The sequence below is a fragment of the Pyricularia oryzae genome, chromosome 3 (assembly GCF_000002495.2).
Source record: "Pyricularia oryzae 70-15 chromosome 3, whole genome shotgun sequence".
Lineage (NCBI taxonomy): Eukaryota > Fungi > Ascomycota > Sordariomycetes > Magnaporthales > Pyriculariaceae > Pyricularia > Pyricularia oryzae.
In genome coordinates, this window is record NC_017849.1 from 5803511 (window position 1) to 5826074 (window position 22564).

Consider the following 22564-nt stretch of genomic DNA (forward strand, 5'->3'; position numbering starts at 1 on the left):
GATTTTTAATTGCAAATATAATTTTCAAGCATGTAAAAAAGGGACTGCAAGCATACGAGACCTAGGCTCTACAGATCGGTTAATTAATTACAAGTCCTATCAGCAAAAAGGTTAAATCATAGTAAAATAAAGTTTGGGTTCTTGGCCTTGTCAAGCAGCTTTTTGACCCATGTTAGTGCAGCTACCGCAGTTTTCGAGCCTGATTATTGCAAGTTTACCCAGCCACAGTATCGAAGAGCCACCTCGGCTCGCATCTTTCTCCAGTTAGTCCTGGCTATTATTAATACATATTTCCACACCCCTTCGATCCCCGTTGGAAGAGGCAATTGGGCCCACCTCGACTCGATTAGAAAGCAGTCATGAGCTTGGGATACTTCAACAACCTCGCGACACCAATCACTCCACCTCCCGCGACCAGGGTAGCACCGGTCCAGGCGGACAAAGCCACGTACCCCGAGCGGGTGAGGATCTGTCCGCTGATGGGCGTGCCGATAAGCGCACTATTTTGTAGTTTGGGGGGTGTTAGTCGGCTCCTGTCCCGATACGGTCTTCAGGGGCCGGGAACAAAAAAAAAAAAAGAAAAACTTACGAGATGGAGAGGACACCCATCAGCACGCCGACGGCGAGGCCCTGCGCCTGTGGGGGTGCCATCTTGCTGGCGCACGCGTTCTGCAGGCTCATGACGGCGCCCGAGGTGAAGCCGTAGGCCAAGGCCCACATGATCAGCCCCGGCAAGCTGCTGGCCTGAGTCCAGGTGAAGCCGACGACGCCCGACAAGAGGGTGGAGAGGACCAGCAGGTTGAAGTGGCCAAACTTGTCGGCTATGTAGCCCGGCAGCACCCGCCCCAAAAAGGAGGAGGCGTTGACGGCCGACAAGAGGTAAAAGGCCGTCGACGTCGACTGGCCCTGGGCGATGGCGTACTTTGACACGTAGAAGAGCGGGGTGAAGAGTCCCAGGTAGGCCAAGGCGAGCCCCGAGCAGAGGAGGATGTAGGTCAGCTGCCTGAGGAACGCCGTCCTGCTCGGGACCTCCTTCTCGGGGACGGGCTCTGCCGCGTCCGAGTTGTCGGAAACAGGGACTCGGCCGTCGGCCTCGACGGCCGCGCTGGCTGCGGGGGGCGCCGACGCAGGCTTCCTGGGCGGCTCCCTGACGGCGAGGCAGGCGAACGCCAGCAGGGGCATCATGGTGAAGGCGACGGCGCGCATGGTCCAGCCGAAGCCCAGGACGTTGTTGTTGAGCAGGCGCTGCAGCATGATGGGCCACACGATGCCGCCGATGGAGGAGCCGCCGATGGTCAGGCCCATGGCCAGGCCGCGGCGGTGCGGCATGTGGCGCAGCACCACGCCCAGCGGCGGGCAAAAGACCAGCGACGCGCTGGCGCCCAGGAGCAGCGACTGCGCCAGCATCAGCTGCCAGTACTGCGTGCACAGCGAGGTCATGAACAGGGCCAGCACCAGACCCGCGCTGCCCGCGCACAGGGGCAGCGTGGGCCCGACCCGATCGACGAGCAGGCCGCCAAAGGGCGAGATGGAGTAGAGCAAAAAGATGGACAGCGACCCTATCCATGATATGTCGGAAGGACTGCGGTCGAGAAACGTAGAGTAGTATTCCTGGAAGACGCCAAACGCATTGAGAAAGCCCACGGTGCAGAAGAGCGCCACCGCCGCGCCGGCCAGCGCCAGCCAGCCGCGAGCACTGGGTTGCATGTCAGCAAAGGTGCACGAGATTAAAAGAGAGCGAAAAAAGGTGCTTGACTAACGTGGTCTTGGCTGTGTCGGCCATTTTGATGGTGTCGTGTGGTACCACCCAGTCGAGTAGGTGTACTGTACAAACACTCTTAAATGGTGATGTGATATACCAGCTTGCACGCTTGGTGTAAGCGGCGTTTCTTTTCCGCCAGAGTTGGCTGAGTTGGAACACCACAGATTGGCTGTGAAGAATAAGTGCTATGCGGTATCATGCTAGTACTGAACACAGCTAGGCGCCAGGGTGGGATGAAAAGAGAGCAAGACAACATTTGTGAGCGACTGACATTGAATCCCTTTTTCCTCTAGCCATACCGCGGATAATCCGGGTCCACGTTACCATTTTCGGATTATCCGCGGCTTGGACTCCCCACCCCAGCCGCCACGTACCATAGTAGATTTGAACCAGGGTATTTTTGTGTCGATCCACAGTTTCATCGCAAAACCATAATTGAACTACGGTTCAATTGTGGAGCTCGCGGCTCAGGGATCAAGCGCTGAGATTAACGCCATCCTTTGCTTGTGGAGCGACCGGAAAAGGGATGAGCCCTGAGATTAACGCTCGGTTGCATTCTGCAAGGGGGTTTGTTTAGTCTGAGAATTGAAACCAATGTGGAAAGCGATTCGCAAAATACCATCCCAAGCAAAGCACGAAATAGTAATTGTGGTAGGTTTCTGCCGTCTTACAACTCGGAGAAAACATCCGAGCTGATAAGCAAACCTACCCTGGTAGCTGCCTTTCTATTCGTACCCCCTTGTCAGGTCCCTCGTTCTAGCACTTGCCACAAAACTATACTATTTTCGGTAGTAAATAAAAATTATTTAGCAAAGGTACTTCTGGCTTTCGGTTATAGATAACCTTTTATCCCAAACCGCCAAACGACTCGCTCGTGCACGTATGCATATGTATTGGACCTTGAGTTAATGAGCTTCCGTTCTTTGGTTTAACGAAACGTGGGTGTACTTGGAGCGTATATAAAACGTATATATGAGAAAAAAATGAAAAACAAGCTCAGTTATTTTGGGGAAAGACTTTGGGGCGAAACCGACAGTAATATATATGGTAGTCGAATAGCTACTATTTTTTGGAGATGTTTGCATAATGCAAAATTGCAATAAAACCGTTAATATTCATAATAGAATGACGTTCCAGGTTATAAATGCAGCAGTATTCAAAGAATATATGCATATATTGGGTATTATAAAACTAATACGGCCGCCTTTTTCTCCGGACCTAAATCCCATTGCAAATGCGTCGGACTGGATAAAGGATTATACCCAAAACTATCATGGACTTTAAAATGCATTTATCTAAAATTACGGAGGCGAATTCAGGAGATTTGGGAAATATTGCCGCTTGAATGGTTGCAGGAATGACTGGCTGCTATGCAGCAAAGGCCGTCGACTGTACTTTAGACTGACGGGATGCAAGTTCCGTTGTAGGGGTTGTTTGGTGTTATTGTTGTTGTAAATAGTCTCAAGTTCATAAGCGATTCTATATTTCTATCAAGTACCGTTGTTTTTCTTTATCCTGAAATCGCTGCCGAATCTGGTTTAGATGTAAACTTTAATACCCGCCATGAACACGTCAAGGGGCACTATCCTTACCCCTACCACCGAAAGCAGTTCACCATCGATCCACACGGTACAAACCTTAGTGCTGGCAAGACTCGGGCCGTGGGGCCTTTCGCCATCGTGGTGATGTCGCAATGTACAATCGATGCTGCAGGAAGGTGTGGATTCAGGGTCGAGTGGCGTATCGGCCGGCATATATGTAAGTAGACCCTGGAAGTTACTACGGTAGCAGGCGCAAAAAAACAAAAAAAAGCCACCCCTTGTCGCCGTGTACTATGTATGCATGCGTGGGCCTTTATCAACTTGACTGTCCGCGGGAACCATCAAGTACCTAAATTGTTTTTTTTTTTGTTAAAAAATATTACCAAAGTCGGCAAAGCCCACCCCAGCAGACATTGTACAGGGGCATTGATCTTTTACCCTTTACCACCATAGTAATGGACCACCAGAGTGGGTTCCAAAACCCTTCTCCTTCGGGAGGTGAGCTCCGGTGACTGCACAAGTTATCAAATCGTCCCTCACCGAGCCTTGCCAGATGCGGGTTTCGAGGAACGCCCATTCTCCGCTTCGCCCAAACGTGATGAAAGAGGCGCATTGGTCCGGGCGCCCATGGGCATCAAACTACAATACCTTTTTTTTCCCCGCAGCTTGAACCTGTATGGGCGGGTCCGTGATTCAAAAAAAGAGAGGCATAAACTTTTGGCAATGGATCACCGTGGCATCCTAACGGGGCAGGCCCTGACTAGAGCGTCTAGGCCTCATGTTTTCCGCCAGCGCCAAGCGCTTTATCTCCCGCATCGTGGGATTCGTGGGCCGCGGCGCCGAGGTGCAGCAGAAAGCCGTGGGACTTTGTCCTTTGAAGACAGAAAGACGTCGGGCAGCGGCAGGGGGGCTGCTGCTGCCGACGGGCCTTAGGATGGGGAGAAGGTATAAAGACTATGGAGAGGCTTGACGTTATCCACGGGGGTTTGCCATTTTTTTCCATTATTCATCTATACCATTACCCTGTGTACCAGTATCATCATGTCTGTCAGGCCACTACCTTTTCTCACGGGGCCAGCCCCAAGCCCTGATACGGCGGCTGGCTTCAAGCCCAGCCCACCCACAGGCAACCTCGTTTCTGTTTCCCCGCTATCCAAGGCGCAGATGGCCCTGTGGTTCGACTACCTGCAACACCCAACCTCTACACACTACTTCTTGACCCTCAAGGTTGAGCTGGACAAGCAGCCTCTCAGCCTGGACAAGATAATACAAGGTATGGCACACTCGTCTTGCCCAGAAAATCTGCGCATGCTGACCGGCTACAGTCATCCGGGGCTTGGGCAAGCAACATGCCATGCTGCGCACAACCTTCCACGTGGACACAGATACAGATGACATGTCAAAGTCGTACATGGCCGTCCACGATGATTCGTGGGACCAGGAGATCCACGTCCTGATGAACGACGCTCAGCTCTACGAAGCGCTGCGGAAGCCGTTCCAGCTGTCCTCGGAATCCCCCGTCCGCTGGGTTGTCCAGATGAAGCTCCAGCCCGGCAGCGCTCGGAGCACCTACACCGTCTACGCGGCGGGGCATCACATCGGCGTGGACGGGGCGTCCATGAGCGTGCTGTCGAACCAGCTCCTGGAGGCCGTGGCGTCCGAGGTTGAGGACCAGCCCGACCACAGCGGCCCCCACTACGGGGACTATATCCAAAGACAGGCAAGTTTCATGTGGGGCCTTTTTTCCAGACACCTTCCTTGTTAAGTTGTTTGCTAGTATGCTGACTTTGTTTTCCAGGAAGGATATCTGCGCAGTTCAGCAGGTGCGGCGGCTGGCAGGTTCTGGCTCTCGCAACTGCGACACACCCAGCCGTTCCGGTGGCGGATGGAGCCGCCAGAAGAGATCAACACCCCAAACTACCGTCAGCTGGACACGTGGAACTTTTTCCCGACCGCTGAAATCCAGGAATGGGGCAACCTATACAAGACGTCCTGGTTTCGCGTGGCCACGTCCATAGTGGGGCTCGTCACTGCGGCCATGGCTGAGCCCCAAGCCCACCACGACCATGCTCTGATGGTGGCGTTTGGAGCCAGGCCCAGGGGCTTTGAAAACAACGTTTCGCACATGGCCAACACCATGCCCGTCAAGTTTCCCCTGTCGTCGCTGCTGCGGGACGACGCCACCTTTTCGGACGCGGTCAAAGCCATGGGCCGCAACGTTTCCACGGCCAAAAAGCACGAAAACTTTCCATTCATGTCGCTCATGGAGCAGGCAAATCGGCACATGGACCCCACGCTGCTGGACTTCAAAGTGGCCATAACATACTCGCCCAAACTTGCCAACAAGAGCTGCGAGCTGTTTCCCGTGGAGGGCATATGGGACCTGTTCTTTTGCTTCCTCGAGCAGGAGGACGGCGTGGCCCTGGGAGTCATCAGCAACCCGCGTGTTTTCGGCGCGGAAGCTCTCGGCCAGCTGCAAAGCTTGTTCAACGAGGTTTTTGCGCTGTCAAAGGCCCGCCCGAGCTTTAAGCTGTCCGACTTGGCGTTTCTGCAAAACAGGACGCCCGCTCGGTTCATCTCGGGCCCGGCCCTGGACGACGTCGAGAGCATCAGCAAGTCGAGGGTTTACCGGCTGATCAAGGCCAGAGCGGCGAGCCAGCCCGACCTCGTCGCTCTCATGTCGGCAGAAAAAGGTGTGCAAATGACGTACCGCGAACTCGCAGCTCAGAGCAGCCAAGTAGCCCACTTTCTCCAAAAACAGCGTCTTTGCAAGGGCGATGCAGTCCTCGTCCACCTGGAACGCGGCTTCGCCCAGATCGTATGGATCCTCGGCGTCATGGAGGCGGGTGCCTGCTATGTAGCACTCGACAAGACCTGGCCCGCAGCCAGGAAGGAAGCCATCCTGAGGACGGCCAACGGAAAGCTGTTGGTCACGGACGACGAGCAAATGGACTTTGAGAAGCAAGACACGACCGTCGTGTTCCTTGCCCCGTCCGCGGCCGAGATAGCCAGCATGCCCCAGAGCACGTGCGAATGCGAGGTTGCGGATGACGATCTGGCCTATGTCGTCTTCACATCGGGGTCCACAGGCCAGCCCAAGGGCGTCATGGTCGAGCACTCCAACCTGAGCCACTACGTCAGCGCGACGCGCAGCCTTGTCAAGACCGGACCCCATTCCCGCATGCTGCAGCTCGCGTCCTTTGCCTTTGACGCCATAGTGCTCGAGTACGCCGTCACCCTCGCCCACGGCGGTACCTTGTGCTTTGCCAACCACCCAGAGGTGCTGGTGGGCGAGTACCTGGCCGACGTTATCGACAGCAACCAGGTCAACTTCTTCCACTGCACACCTTCGGTCTTGTCGACCCTTCCGGCAGGGAGGCGGCTGCCCTCGCTGCGAATCGTCTCCGTGGGAGGCGAGGCCTCGCCACCTGGCCTGCTCGACCACTGGAGGAAGAGGGTGGAACTGCTGCACGCGTACGGCCCGACCGAATGCACTGTCATCTGCACACTGGAAAGCCTGACCCAAGACGAATCGACCCAGACCGCCATCGACGCCACCGTCATCGGCAAGGCGCTGCCCAACTTGGACATTCGCATATGCGAGGAAGGCAAGCTGGAGCCTCTTGCACCCAACCAAGTCGGCGAGATTTGCGTCGTCGGACCGCAGGTCTCCCGCGGGTACATGGGCCAGGAAGAGCTCACGGCCAGCAAGTTCCACAACATCACTCTTGCCGACGGCCACCCGAGCCGGCTATATCGCACTGGCGACAAGGGTTTCATTGACGACGACGGCAAGCTGCACATTCAGGGCCGGATCGGAAACCGCGAGATCAAGGTCCGGGGATACCGACTGGACCTGTACGAGGTGGAGAAGAACGTCATGGCTTTCGACCCCGAAGTCACCCAAGTGTCGATCCAGCAAGTTGGAGAGTCCCTGGTGGCACTCGTGGTGCCGGCCTCGATCGACTGTGACCGCATCCGCAGCAAACTGCTCAAGGACATGCCCCGTTATGCAGTGCCCACTCGCTTCATCCGAGTCGCGAGCCTGCCGCTGAACACGAACGGAAAAATCGATCACACCCAGGCCAGCAGTCTTGCGGCAGAGCTGGTGATGCATGATACGGTCTTGCCCACGGTCGATGCCACTCCTACCCCTACTGCTGCTGTACGAGCTGTCGGCGTGACGGAAGAGAATCTGCGTCTCAAGACAAAAGAAAATGGCATGGAAAGACAGGAGATGCTTCGCAGGCACCTCACAGCCGAGGTCACAGCCTTGTGGGCCAAACTTCTGGGTTCTTCTCGGCAGTTCGACCCCGAAGTCGGATTCTTCGATGCTGGCGGCCACAGCCTCTTGTTGACCCAGCTCCACAAGCTGATCAAGGAGCGTTTCGGCACGGGGTCGCGACCCAGCCTCCTGGACATCTTTAGCATGAGCTCGATCCGGAAACAGGTCGACTGCCTCATGGGGATTGTGGACCAGGATGCCATGCTCGGATCCGAGCCCACTGGTGGCAGCAGCTCTCGGTCGCAATCCAGACGGTCGGCAGAAACCAGCTCTTCTTCCACCAGCGCTCCAAGCAGCGTTCCTGTCGACGCCGAAAGGAACCTGTACGCCATCGTGGGCATCTCGTGCCGGTTCCCCGGCGCCAATACCGCCGAGCAGCTGTGGAACGTGCTCATGGAGCAGCGCGATGCCATCACCACTTTTTGCCCCGCCGAAAACCTCGGCTTCGCCCTCGAGGAGAACAGCGTGTTCGTGCCGCGCTACGGCATGATCGACGCGCTCAAGGACTTCGAGCCGTCGGCGTACTCCATGTCCGACGCCGAGGCCCAGACCATCGACCCCCAGAAGCGCGTCTTCCTGGACGTGGCCGCCGACGCCCTGGCCGACGCGGGCACCTCGGCCAGCCCCGGAAACCCGCTGGACCCCGTGGGCGTGTTCGTCGGCGCGGCGACCAACACCTTCCTCTCCTCGCGGGACAACCCGGGGAGCAAGCCGCCCGGCGACGAGGAGCCGCAGTCCTTTGCCAACCACTACCAGCAGCTGCTCGACTGCCCCATCGGCACCTTTGCCTCGTTCAAGCTCAACCTGACCGGGCCGGTGGTGACGCTCAACACGGCGTGCTCCTCGGCGCTCGCCGCGCTGCACCTGGCCTGCGCCTCGCTCTCGCACGGCGACTGCAACGCCGCCGTGGTGGGCGGCGTGTCCATGGCCTACCCGCAGGAGGGCGGCTACGTGACCGCCCGGCCGGGCGGCGACTCGTCGGCCGTCTTTTCCCCCTCGGGCGTCTGCCACCCGCTCGACTCGCGCGCCGACGGCTGCGTGCCGGCCGACGGCGCGGCCGCGCTGGTGATCAAGCGGCTGGCCGACGCCCGCGCCGATGGCTGCCGGGTGTACGCGGTGATCGAGGGCGTGGCAGTCAGTGCCGACGGGTCCGACGACAAGGCCGGGCTGGGCGTGCCCAGCTCCTCGGGCCAGAGCCGCACCGTCGAGGCGGCGCTACGCAGGGCGGGGCCCCAGGCGCTCAGCCGCCTGCGCTACGTCGAGATGCACGGCTCCGGCACCCCCTGGGGCGACGCGCTCGAGGTGCAAGGGCTCAAGATGGCATTCGACCGCCTCAGCAAGACCGGTGCCGCAGAGCAGTCCGGCACGGGCCGGGCCCAGCCGGAAGCGGACAGGATCTACCTGGGCTCCAACAAGGGCAACTGCGGCAACACCGAGGCCGCCTCGGGACTGCTGAGCCTGATCAAGGCGTCCATGGCCCTCAACCTGGGCGTCGTGCCTCCGCTGCCGAACCTGGCCGAGCCCAACCCCAAGTGCGAGTTCGAAGAGACCAAGTTCGAGCCGCTCGGGAAGCAGCTGGCCCTCGCGCCGGGGGACCGAGTAGGTGTCACCAGTCTGGGTTATGGCGGCAGCAATGCGCACGTGGTCTTGGCCTCGGCGCAGCTTTTCGGGGTGGAACAGAAGGCTTTCTTTTGAGCAGGGCGGACTCGGAGCAATATTTTATTCTAGTCTTTTTTTTATTCTGTAGATTCCGTGTTGAGATAATTCATTGTTTAAACTTGGTTTAGCAGCACTGATATGGTATTACCGTAGGTGATGAACAAAAGGTGAATCAAAAGTTCAAAACATGATTTTTAAAAAAATCTACGTCCGCGAGTGGGCGGTGCCCCGCGCGATTTAACGTACAAATTGGACATGTTTCGCTTTGTCGCTAACAGACAAAGGATTGTTAGGTCGCCAAACTGGATAAGCGACGCTACTTGGTTTGTAATTAGCACTGTTGACAACTTATTGCCCAAGCTCACACCTGCAGCTGTGGCGTAGATGGAGTTCCTGCCATACTTGAAAATAGCAGGGTTCTAATGGGCAGATGCACCTTCCCGTCTTGTCGAGTGGCGACTTGGCTACCACCATAAATGCAAGACTTGGTGGCCCACAACTTCCTCGCCTTGTTGTTCCGTTAAGGGGGGACCTTTGATGTGCAGGCGACTGAGTGACAGGGAACTCCAGAGTTGTTGTTCCCCTCACGACTCCCTTCTCCAGCGCTTTAATGGGCCCTCTCGCTTCCGACTTGGGATTCATCATCCCTGCATCTCCCACGCATTAAAATAATCTCCATCAGCTGGAACCCGTCCCCTGGCCGAAAAAGAGCCCATCATTCGAGACGGCAAAGTTGAGCCCAATCTTTGCTGCAAGATTCTTTTTGGTGGTGTACGCAGCAGTGCAGGCAAAGGTCATATCGGAATCAGGTCAACGCGTAAATATATCTACAATAACGTTATCTTGAAGCCGTGAAAAAGGCGTAATGCTTCCAAAACTTGTAATATCGCTTATTAGAGGCCGTAGTTTTGCTACAAGGGGACTTCCCTAGGCACAGGCCGCCAAGATCTGGTCAGTACCGCGAACCACGTAAAATGACGTGTTCAAAGCAAGATAACCGGGCAACAAACCCATGAGCAATATTAGACTTTACTTCTAGAGCAAGAGTCGTTTCTCTATGGCTGGATCAAAATGAGGTACAAAAAGGTGCAACGCTTTAAAAGCAGTGGTTTCCGGTTTATTTTCCAACTCAAAAGTTCGATCCAACCCCAACAGGTTGGAACTTACCTGAAAGTGCCTTGAGACGGCCGAGCGAGGTTTTTCGCTAGTGTAGATAATATCGCACCAGTGCAAAAGACAAGGTTTATCCAGGCATACGAACAAGCTTCCATCGCAGGGGTATCTGACCGGAATGTAACAGCCGGCTTTAGAAAAGCCGGGATCTGGCCGCCCTCCTCAAAAGAGGAGCTACGCCCGAAAGAATGGTCGATGTCGATTGCTCACCTGTTTTCCCATCTGCGGGCTCCTCTACCTTGGAAAACGCCGGTTATTCCCTCCGTTTTCAACACCCCAGAAACGCCGCAAGGCGTTTGCATAAGGGCCAAAAGCATCCAGGAGCATTTCATAGAGGATATCTACAAGGCTTGGAACGAAGTAGAGAGCAGTCGGCCGTCTTTGGAGGTTACGGTACTGCGAGAACGCCCAAAATCAGGATCACAACGTAGATTTTCAGGCTTCATTTTCTGCTCAAAATCATCAGGAGCAGCACTGCAACTAATAGTTTCAATCTAATACATTTCTACTGCAAAATGGCTAGGGTTCTGGGTGAGTTCACTGAGTTGATTGTTTTGTTGCTCGATTCATAATGGGCCCACGCTGACCACTTCAGGGTCGCCCGCACTGGGGGGTGCGCTCCTGTTATACATAATGTGGCTATCACATGCGCGTGGCTAACCTTGGGACAGATCAAAGACAGATCAGGATGGCTGCACGCCCTGAGGACTAGATAGCAATATACCTTGTTCGTCACCCGATCGACCGCAACTACCTGCAGTGCTTGCCCGCTATTTTGGGCAAATATTTCACAGTTCCTACTATAGCAACAGCGCTGTAATCAAGAATAGAACATCCTGTTAGTATGCATAACGCAAATTAATATTTAATGGGGCCGTTGGTCGATCTTCTCGTCGTATTTAATTGCCCGGGGTTGGCCGTTTATGCCCTAACTTAGGCCAGATTTACTAGTTTTGACTAAAGACAAATCCCGTTTGGTATACTATTCCCATCGCATGGTTAAACTTGAACGATTACAAACTTATTATTACAGCCAAAATATATATATTGGAAAATGTTTACATATCAGGCAGTATTAACAAAATTTTAGATTGAAGACAAGGAGAGAAATTACGACAGTAAAACGCTGGAAACACGCGTTAGAATTTAATCTTGGTGGGTGATTCTATGAATTTCTATCTAATATTAGTTTTAGCGGGTCTGTGCCGCCGGCATGGCCGACGGGTTTACTGACTAATTTTAATATCAAATAAGCTTGGTTTCACATTAAAACTTCTAGTAATAATCATCTTAAAATATTAGCGAGGTAAGGAGATTATTGATGTCTTATATAAAGCTCAAAATGCTTCCCCAGAATGAGAATATCTTCCCTCTGGTTGCATTACCAACGGTCCAACCCATCTTAACACTTTCTATATCCTTTGAAACGTATCTAATTATATACTTTTTACAATGCTGCCTCAAACCTTTTTTCTATTCATTGCAGGCATTATGGCCGCACCTTTACCTGCCGGCGAGGAAGATAAACCAAAGAATCCTCAAGATAACGGGCTTTTCATCGGAAGACCCGCGGAGCTTTCCGGAAAAACTTGAGAGGAGGTTTTCGGAACCAAAGACCCCGAGCCCAAAACCAGAGCGGATCCGACTCCGTACCATACGATGGGAGCTTTATATATTCCCAATGATAAACAGGCGGAAGTCGCTTATCAGGCCGGAGTCCCTCGCAAGACGATGCAGGAGCGGGTTCCCAAGTCACATCGCGGATAAAAGCCTGCCCCTCGCCCCTCGAAATTCAAACTCTGCCAGACGGCAGGTTGCGATGCCGAGGGATGGATTGTCCCGGTCCCGGGATGATTTAGGTTGATCAACGGGTTGGAACATAGGTCGACTGTTACTGCACGTAATTGGTTTCGTGCCGCACTTTTATATAGGGAGCGTTTGCCCCACGGAGTTTTATCTCCTTGTCCAACTAGAAGCTAGTCAGATTTATCAAAATGCAGCCGAGGACAACGTGGTTTATCAGCACTGAGACCAACGTTTCCGGAGGCCTTTAAACTCCCAATTGCCGATCCCATGATTGAGATGAAGTCCCCTCGCAAAGCCGAGCGACACTCGTACCAGACACCGCCCACGGCAAAGAAGATGGTACGGGGAGCGAGTATAATCTCCGGGCGAACCCAGCCTCTCTTCTTGAGGTGTGATCCCGACGGCGCCAAGACTCCAGCTCTGACCAGTTTAACAATGCCGTGAAAGTCATTCCGTCAGCATTGATAACCGAGTGGCGGGCATCCAAGGGCGGCTGGCTAAAGTGACCAAGCAAAGTGTCCTTGCCCCAGGCTGCTGCCAAACAGAGATGGGAGCATCAGTAGACTGATGCCATCCGGCCCAGTTTGGTACCGAAACCGCCGTCTGGTCCTTGGATCATGCACAGCGCATCAATCCATAGATGCCGAATTGTCAGGGCATGGCAGACACGGACGGCATCTTGAAAGGTCATGGGTAGTTTCTTGGTAGCCACACCGGGTAGTATGGTTGAGTAGTTTGCAGTTGTCAACTGGAGAAATTCGGCGCGACCTCAACGGTAAGTAGCTCATGGCCGCCCAGTGGCCCTCGGTATTGGCAGCACCGACCAGATAGACGGTGCGCTCTTTTCGAATCCGACGTCAATAAGACAAGCTGGGCGCTTGATGAAGTTGGCAAAGTAGTTGCAGTCCGAGTGGTGTCTTGACTTGTAAGTAACTACTTTCGCCCGTGGAATATTGATCCCGAGATGTCGTGCACTCTGCAGTGCACAGATGCCCCTTTTACCACATGCATCTCGAACTGGTACTTTGCATGATCTGTCTGCCTTGAGACATGAAGGGGTGGGTCACCATATACCCCACATCATACAGGCAATAGGTCATACGAGATCGCCGCGCATGCAGGCTGCGGGATTTACAGCTCTTTTGACTAAATTGGCTCAGTGCCATTCGTGCGCAGTTTACGACAGACAGGCATGGTCTGCTGTAGACTCTCACGTCTTGTTTTGGAGCTCGACCTTGAACGTGATGCCGTCGACCGGTTGTGGTTCAACTAGGTGGATGAGCCGGATAGGAAACAAGCACAGGCACTACGTTGGTTCATCAAACTGCCTTTGACTGTGTGACTTGCAGGAGACAGCGCCGACTGGGTCGTAGCATCCCTTTCCTTCGAGCTGGCGCTGACACTTCCTGTCCGGATCCGGCTGCCCTGGCCGACCTTTGACACGCTCGAAATGCCGCACCACTAGGATGCTGGGTTGCCAATGTAAATAACTGGCGCTGTTTTCATTGCAGTTAAACCTATACTGCTCGCGAATATCAAAGTCCAGGTCTTTAGCTATGCTATAGCCTATAGTCGGAGGTGGGTTCCCGCCATGTTAAAGCATCATAGATAACTGCTGATTTTGTCTCTTTTTTATTTTCTTTTTTCGTTAATGGTAGTAAAAATCTGTTTATAGTATCAGATTTTCTAGCATTGAGCTATCAAAGAAACAAAAATGGAAGTTCACTGGAATAATGTACGGTGTTATTAGAATTGCGCGATAATACTAATACTAGTATACTACTAAACCTTGTTCGGAAGGCCCGCTGGGCGCATGATGCACGATTAATACCCCGAAATAGGCATTAGGTAAATGACGAGCCTGCTATATTTGGAGGGCACTTGTTTGTCTACTCTAGTTAAATGACCAATTTGCATTCGATATAAAAGGAGAATCATCATTCGACCTGGAATTCTTCCGCATATTTGCGCCACATCCCAAAGCCTAATACTAAAAGTTCGGACCGTCGGAGACACTCCCCCATCATCCCTTGGAAAACCCTACTTGAAAAAAAGATATAACCGCCATAATGCACTTCACCACCCTACTCGGCACGACGATTGCTCTCTTGGCGGGACAGTGCGCCGCCGCCTCCCCCTCCACACCAGCCTCCTACTCCGCCGAGGCCGCCGCCGCCGCCGCGCTTGGCCCCCTGACCAGGATCGACAAGCCGTTTACGCAGTGCCGAATCACATATACGGCGCCGAACAAGAAGCCGGTGGTCAACAAGCTCGGGCACGGAGGCACGGCTAAGCTGTCGGTGGACGGAGTGACGTACACGGCCGTCGCCGACGCAAAGTGCAAGCTCGTCGTCGTCGGCAGCCCGTGGCCCGCGGGACATTTTACGGTGGGTCAGGTCGTCAAGGGAAAGGTTGGCGTCCCGCCGCGTATGGAGATTTGGGTCGACGAGGAAGACATTGTGCCCAAGATGTCGAGGCTCGGATTGGGGCGACGCCCTGGCCGGGCGCGTCATGGTCAATAAAATACCATGGCAAGCCTTCATATGTGCCGGGTCCTTGGTCCTGGCGTAGTGGAAGCGGGAGAGTGGTGGGGGAAGTTGTGCTCTTTTTGCAATTTGGTGTCAGGCAAGTTGCTGGCCTTTTTTTAGGTGGCAATTATACTTTAATAGCAGCGTTTCATTTATTACCTTAAGAATTGCGTCGCATTTCTATATATATACAACTGGCATGTCTGGACACTTGGGGAAGTTGAGGGTGGAATAGCGAGGATCGCTTGGTCTCTGGGTCTCTGGGTCGTGGACGGCCTGGCTTATCTTGCCTTCTTGCAGCAAGCAGATTTGGGGGGGGGGGGGGGGGGTGGTCAAGGCTGGATTATTTCTTGGTCGCTGTTGTGCCGATTGGACTGTACTTGGGATGCAAGTACAAACTGTCATGAAATCTCAACACCCATTTCCACGTGCCCCTATCTCCACATGTTTTGCAGACTTGCCAATTGGACAGCTCCCCTCGGCTGCTTCGCGGTAGAGCTTTTGATTGGCCGAGTATCCGCTGTGACTGTTGATGTGATGAGCCAGGCTGGAGTGGCTACTATCTATGATTTACTATCAATGCATATTCATGATCAACTATTACATACAATCCGATAAGCTTATGGGGCTCGTCGACTTTGTAGATCTCGCAGTTATTCCGAGCCCATAACAAGAGCCCATCTGCCGATTTTGCCCTCAAAGCTGTGAGATGCCATAGAGTAGCCGCTGATCAAATACAACCTCATCAAGGTTAATAAAACCCTACTTGCCATTTACAGCAAGGCCAACGCGACTACCGAGCACGCAATGGATCTCCGATCTCCGGCTTCCCTGAGGCCGGCTAAGCTTCGGGGGAGGCCGGGGCTGCCAGACCCGTCAAATTTGGTCCTTGACTGTTGCCAAGCCTGGACGCTTGAGAAACTCCCTACCAGAATGGATGAGAGCAGCGCCCATTGCGTTTGTATTGACAGTTGCCAAGAGTCAAGTTCATGGACATCCTTCCCAGACTGGACCAGGTGGCCGCCACTCTAATTGATGACGGCCCCATGGAGAAGGTGACGGGTAAAAATGCATGTTGCATCCAGGGTCCGTGTGCTTGCAGCTCGCTGCTACGCTCGTCTGATTTCGGCCCTGCTCCATGCAGGATGGGGACCAAAAAAAAATCCAGCACCGTTCGGTCCCGTGGCCGGAACAGCTCCATCACGTAGGCCCTACGTGGTAGAGTCTACTATGTAGAGGGCTAAATCTAGTTCTAGACTCTAAGCATCCTCCACCATTCATGGGTCAGACCCACCTTTGTTAGCGATTCACACCCAAACACACCAATAAGCTTAACAGCTGAAGAATTTTCGCCCTCCGGGCGCCGGTCGTCATGGCCTCACCAGAGGTCTCAAACCGCCGCGCGCGCCCGCAGAGCACGCCGCAGGCTTTGCCGCAGGGCCAGGCCGAGTCAGGACACGTATCTCTCGACACGCGCACCGCTAACGCGCCTCAGCCGGCTGGCCGCGGAAGGTACTCCAGCCTCCCGGCCCTGGCCATCAAAACACTGCAGCAGGAGTTGGAAAACGTGGAAACAGTCGGCAGCTGGCTCGAAGAGGTCTTTGCAGCCAAGCTCGAAAGTTTACAGGCCCCGGAGGACGCCGCGCTTAGGAGAATTGTTCTTGAACTTGACGACGTGATCAGCGGCTGGTTCCTCAGTCGCACCCTCCCTGAAAAAGAGCGTTCGCGCTCCCCGTCGCGTTCGCCGACCAGTTCCAGCGAAAGGCGCAGCATTTTAATTACGAGGACGGGCACGGCGTCGTCGGCCTCTAAAGGCAGAGGCACGCCCACTAACAAATCGGTCACATGGGCCGAGCGAGCCGCCACGCCACCAGCGGCGGCCCCAACGCGAATTTTAACCCCGGCCACGCGCTCGTACCCGATACGTACGACGCCCGGCAATGCACCTGACAGCTCCGCAACTCCCTCCCAATCGGGCCGGGACCGCTCCCAAGCCCCGAAACGTTTGACAGAACAGCCGTCCAACCGCATCCTGATCCGCGTAAATGACAAATTGCGGATGGTGACGAGGGAGCCATACGCGGTAACGACCAAACTGGCCGAATTGGTCTCGGTGCCACACAGTGAAATCCCAAACGCCAAGCGTACCCCCACGGGCTGGGGTGTTACGGTGGCCTCTGAGGAAACACGGCAAAAACTCCTCAACCCCAGCGCGGTCAAGGCCATTATGGACGCATTGGACGCGCGGGAAGTCACTGTCCCGACAACCTGGCACACATACGCCGTCTCTGGAGTGCCCCGAACGCTCAATTGCCTGGACGGAAGAAAGGACGTACATGAGGTAATCCAGGAGGAGATTACCGTGGCAGCAGGCCAGCAGCCAGTCAACTGGCATATTTCCAAACATGGTTACGACCCACATACGGCTGAGGGCACGTGGATAGTGTCCTTCCTTCAACCCGTAAAGCCCTTTCAGCTTTTTGGAGTGTCGAGACGTGCGCGGAAGGTTGAAAAATCACGCAAAATTACACACCACCACGACGGTTGCCAGGGATATTGCGAAATACGTCGCTGCGTACGGCAAGCGCGTTGCGGCATATGTGGTGAAGCAAAACATGCGACAGAGGAAGAGCCGTGCAAGGCAGCCCCCAAATGCGTTAATTGCCACGGCCATTTCCCATCCGGACATGAGAATTGCCCTGCCCGACCTTTGGTGGTAAATGGGAAGCTTGAACGACCTTCACAGCGTAAACTTAAGGGGATTCGCAGAATCGGACGTGCCAACCGTGCCGCGATTATTAACGACCGGGCCGAAACGGCCCGCCGAGAGCCAGCACCTGCAATCCCGGTCCTAAGCACCTCATCGCAGCATTCGCAAACCTCGAGCTCCCGATCGAGCATTTCAAACAAAAGAGCGCGGCCATGCGAGGCGGCAGGGGCGGACATCCGTAACTTCCTGCAGGTTGAACAGGAACGCGTGCACGACGAAATCGTTTGGGCAGCCGAAATGGAGGAGGACGCAGCGGCTGCCGAACCTTGCCCCGCTAATGGGATAGACTTGGAAGCAACCCGTCGATTAATATAACGAAATACTCGCTCGGCAATATGCAGCGGGAATGCCTCGACGTAGTTTGGGCCAACGTAGGTAAAAGGATGGGTGTGCATCTGAGCCTATTGGAGTTGTGCCACCAGAGAAAGGTGGACCTGGTTAACGTTCAAGAGCCATGGTGCGGGCTAAATACGACTACACAAACGCACCCGGGCTATGATGTTTTTGCGCCAGTGGACGAATGGCACGCCAACATTTACGAAGCCATGACTGGGCTCCGGCCCCGGGTGCTCACCTACGTCAAGAAGGGGGCAGCCCTAAGGGCCGCACAACGACGGCTACCGCAGGGCCAAAATACGCGGGACATACTCTGGCTCGAAATTAACGGAATACTGTTTGTTAACGTATATAGGGCTCCGGGCACTGAAGCCGCGCTGGAAATGGTATGCAATACCGTGCCAAATGGACCCACGGTGCTAGGCGGCGATTTTAACGTAGCGGCTGCTGCATACCAGCCGGGCCGCGCAAACGCACGCGGAGGGGACCAACTGACGGCATGGGCGCAAGCCCAGGGGATGAGTTTTACAGGAAATATCGGCGTGCCCACCCACCGCGACGGGGGTTTACTGGATATGGTCTTTTCCAACCTCCCCAGCACAATAACTGTGGTTGACAGCAGTCTTTACACAGGCTCCGACCACGAATCCCTTTATACCACGCTGCGGACGCGCGGCGCCCCCCGCCCGGAGGCGATTAACGTTTCGGTTAGGGACGACCGGTTACCAAAGTTCGCGGAGCTACTTGCTTTTGGCATGCAAGACATGCCGGACCCGGGATCCGCGGCCGATGGCTACGCATTGGACGCGTGGGTAGCTGAATTTACAACTTTATGGGAGCAAGTGACGTGGGTCGTGGGTACGCCGGCGGGAAAAAGGGACAGCTCGGCTCCCTGGTGGACCGAAAACTGCCAGCGGCTCTGGTCCGAATTCCAGCGGGTTAAACGGAGCGCTGTAAATAGGGCAGACGCCTCTGCCGAGGAAAAAGCCTATACGAAAGGGGTGCGGGCCGCGAAGCGGGAGTACTGGAGGCACCGGATCGACCAACTGCGCGACGATAAGGATTTGTGGAACATGGTGGGCTGGCTGGGAGCCGGACCACGCCTCCGGTCCCCGCCGCTGGTTATTAACGGCGAGCAAGTGAGCGAGCCTTTAGCAAAAGCGGAAGCACTGCAACGGGAGGTGCTTGGCCGATTTTCGGCGGAGGATGACCTGCAGGGAGACCCCTTGGAGGCCTGGTCGCCGGACGAGGTTAAAATCCCTTGGGACACCCAGGTTAGTGCGGAAGAGGCGGAGCGCTCCTGCATTGGGGTTACGAGCACGTCCCCGGGCATCGACGGAATGACCGTCCGGCTACTAAAAGCCGGATGGGTTTCGTTGGCCGAGCCGGTGCGCAGGCTCTACCAACGTTGCCTGGAACTCGGACATTTCCCAGCGCCTTGGAAGAAGGCCGAAGTCGCGATGCTACCGAAAACGGGGAAGAAAGACCGGAGCAGCGTTCGATCCTGGCGGCCTATAGCCCTCCTCTCCTGCATCGGAAAAGGCCTCGAGAGGCTCGTTGCACGCCGGATAGCTTGGGCCATACACGACAACGGGCTCCTTAGCTGCACCCACGGCGGTGCCCTACCCAAACGATCGGCGACGGATCTGGTTTGTGCCCTCGCCCACGATATCGAGCAGGCTCTAGTTCGCGGGGAGGAAGTCACCCTTGTCGCATGCGACGTCCAAGGCGCCTTCGACGCCCTCCTCCATAGGCGATTAATACGGAAAATGCGGAGCCTCGGGTTTAGTAAAATGCTCCTCAGGTTCGTGATTAACTTTTTAAGCGGCCGCCAGGCCCGAGTCCGGCTGGAGGGTACGACCACGGGCTTTAGGCGGCTTGGGTGCGGCACCCCGCAAGGGTCTCCCCTTTCCCCGATCCTATATATGCTATATTTGGCGTATCTCGTCAAAAACGGTACGAAGTGGCGGTTGGCATACGCAGACGACGTGCTTACATGGAAATCGTCACCCTCGTTGGAGGAAAACGTACGTTGGCTGGAAGATAAACTCCGGGATATGCACGAAATTGCGGCGGAAGAGAAGATCCATTTTGCAGCGGAAAAGACAGAGGTGATCCATATTACTAAGAAAAGGCACGGTCGCAACCCGGAAATCCGGATTAATGGTAGAACGGTTACCCCGGTCCAACTACCGGGCGGTCGACGCGGACAAAGCGCCTCCGGGGCCGAGCGCTACCCGGGCATGCGTTGGCTTGGTTTTTGGTTCAGCCGACGGCTAGACGGGCGCCGCCACGTGGCCGAAAGGGCTGCCAAAGCAATGGCGGTCGCTGCCCACCTCAAGAGCTTTGGGGCAGTAAGATACGGACCGCCTGCGGCTGCACTTCGCAAGGCAGCGGTGGCATGCGTGGGTTCCTCGGCCACCTACGCAGCCGAGGCATGGTACAACCCAGCGCACAAGCAAAGAGGACTCCTCAAAGCATTGAACAAACCGCTGGTTTTAGCGGCACGGGCAATCCTCCCGGCGTATAAAACCACCCCCTCGTCCACTGTTCTCAGGGACGCAGGACTACCCTCGGCCCGCGTCGCGCTGGCCTACACCCGCCTGAAATACGGCGCCCGACTAAGGCTCGCGGACAAGGGGCACCCCCTTGTCAGCCGCCTGCGTGAAACACCTCGTGCCCGCAACTCGGGCCATTCGGCCACGACCCTGCAAACGGCTGCACAACTTCTCCCGCGGATCCGGAGACTAGTAGTAGTAGTAGTAGTAGTATTATTTAACGCCGGGCTCGGCCCGGCTCATTAGCCGGCCGTTAGCAACCTCCCGAGGGGTATCTCGGCGCGCTTTCTATTTTCTCTATTTACACAGCGGAAAACAAGGGCATAGAAGCGAATCGAGCCTGACCGGGTTCGTGCCCGGTCCTGCTTACAGGTTTGTTCACTGACGCGACCCCGTGCCTTCAGGCGCACGGAGGATTCGTCTGACGGCAGTTGACGGCTCTTCATCGAGAGGGGCCTGTGTCCAAACAGCGGAGCTGTCGGTCGTTTGTAGCCATGGAGACGAAGTTCCCAACAAGTGTGGGCTCGACGGCACAGGCGGGTGGTTGTTGTCGATAGCCAGCCGGGTTATCCTTGCCACGGGTAAGCGGGGGAGGAGGTGGAGGGAGCAGGATTCGAACCTACGTTACTCAAGTAACAGCCATGGCGCTTAACCACTGCGCCATTCCCCCCGGATCCGGAGACTAGAGTTGCGCGCACCTCGCAATGCCCCGGATTCTCGCACTGACCCCACCGGAGGAGTCCCGAAAGAGGAAGCAGCCCGCCGCTTTATCGAATGGCTGGACATGGTATCACCTGACGATATCGTGGTATATACGGATGGTTCGGAAAAACACGAAAACAACTGCGTCCAAATAGGGTACGGATGGGCCGCTTTTAGGGCGGGCCTGGAATTTGCCGCAGGCTCCGCATCTATTACGCCGGAAAGCCACGTTTTCGACGCCGAGGCGATTGGCGCCCTAAAAGGGCTACAGGCGGCAGCCAAGGCCCAGCCAGGCGCCCGGATCTGGATTTGTGTGGACAGCACCTCGGTTATTTGGGGTCTTAGAGGCGACGCGCCGCGTTCGTCCCAATGGGCCTTTCTGGAGTTCCATGACCTTGTCGATCTACTCCGAAAACAAGGTACCGAGGTTCGGGTCCGTTGGTGCCCTGGACACCAGGGAATCCCGGGAAACGACCGGGCTGACGAGCTGGCCAAGGCCGGCTCCGCCGGACCGCCGGACCCAGACCCGAGGGCTTAGCAAACCACGTATAGCGGTGCCGGCACGGTTCTCAGAACCATTCTTTCGAATATAGAGAAGGACTGGTGGCGTAAAGAACTTTGTAAACGGTCCCCCGCATATAGGGAATGGAAATTCCAATATATACCGAGAAAGGAGCCCGAGGAACTGCGTTTGCCAAGACCCCTACTGGGCCATTATTTGGCCATAAGGACCGGCCACGGCGATTTCAAAGCCTACCATGACCGTTTCAACCACCAGGATGCAAACATCTCGTGTGCCTGGTGCTGGAAGCGGACCTCCCCTGAACACCCGGTGCATTGCCGCTTTTCGCGGGCGGTGTGGAAAAACTGGCCGTGGCCTGACAACGACCGGCCGGTCGGGCCGCCAAACCGCGCCCAACGCCGCAAATTCTTCCAGACAAGCCTCGGGCAACCGACAAGCTTTCAGGCGTTTTCGATAGCCACCAACTACTTCAGCGCCCGCCCCAGAGCGGCCCGCCAGCGCCCCGCGCGCCACGAACGCACTTTACGCCTAGGGACACCGATCGTAAACGACTCGAACTCTGACGAGGAATAGACTTACTGCCTTTTCACCCACACTTCACGGCACAAGCCGTCAGACGAACCCTCCGTGCACCTTAGGCACGGGGTCGCGTCAGTGAACTAACCCCCTAAGCAGGACCGGGCCCGAACCCGGTCAGGCACGATCCGCCTCTGCCCTCCTTGTTTTCCCCCTGTGTAAATAAAGAAGATAGAACGCGCGCCGAGATACCCCTCGGGAGGTTGCTAACGGCCGGCTAACAAGCCGGGCCGAGCCCGGCGTTAACTAATACTACTACTACTACTACTACTAGTTCTAGACTCTCAATCATCTATTAAACTCGAGACCCTGAAGAAAAAAAAAAGCCTTTTGGAGCAGAGGCGC

General features: G+C 55.4%; 4 protein-coding genes and 1 pseudogene across 5 annotated transcripts; 3 read left to right on the forward strand and 2 right to left on the reverse strand.

The window, feature by feature from the left end:
• Window positions 1–64: 64 nt before the first annotated feature.
• MGG_07802 (uncharacterized protein) lies at window positions 65–1980 on the reverse strand. Its single transcript, XM_003712971.1, has 3 exons — window positions 1761–1980; window positions 590–1696; window positions 65–500 (listed from the first exon to the last, which is right to left on the reverse strand). The coding sequence occupies exons 1-3, from the start codon at window positions 1781–1783 to the stop codon at window positions 347–349; spliced, it is 1284 nt and encodes a 427-aa protein (XP_003713019.1). The 5' UTR covers window positions 1784–1980; the 3' UTR covers window positions 65–346.
• Window positions 1981–3455: 1475 nt separating this feature from the next.
• Window positions 3456–9631, forward strand: MGG_07803 (D-alanine-poly(phosphoribitol) ligase subunit 1; the record flags this gene model as incomplete). Its single annotated transcript, XM_003712972.1, has 8 exons — window positions 3456–3520; window positions 3692–3801; window positions 4077–4248; window positions 4338–4576; window positions 4629–5027; window positions 5106–9187; window positions 9401–9414; window positions 9526–9631. The coding sequence occupies 8 exons, from the start codon at window positions 3456–3458 to the stop codon at window positions 9629–9631; spliced, it is 5187 nt and encodes a 1728-aa protein (XP_003713020.1).
• Window positions 9632–12502: 2871 nt separating this feature from the next.
• On the forward strand, window positions 12503–13499 carry MGG_16933 (uncharacterized protein; the record flags this gene model as incomplete). The annotated part of the gene is made up of 3 exons (XM_003712973.1): window positions 12503–12565; window positions 13132–13151; window positions 13433–13499. The coding sequence occupies 3 exons, from the start codon at window positions 12503–12505 to the stop codon at window positions 13497–13499; spliced, it is 150 nt and encodes a 49-aa protein (XP_003713021.1).
• A 796-nt stretch (window positions 13500–14295) lies between these two features.
• Window positions 14296–14748, forward strand: MGG_07804 (uncharacterized protein; the record flags this gene model as incomplete). Its single annotated transcript, XM_003712974.1, has 1 exon — window positions 14296–14748. One exon carries the CDS (start codon window positions 14296–14298, stop codon window positions 14746–14748), a length of 453 nt encoding a protein of 150 aa, XP_003713022.1.
• Window positions 14749–21016: 6268 nt separating this feature from the next.
• Window positions 21017–21088, reverse strand: MGG_20160 (annotated as a pseudogene). The gene has a single exon. The product of its transcript is annotated as a tRNA-OTHER (tRNA).
• Window positions 21089–22564: the final 1476 nt, after the last annotated feature.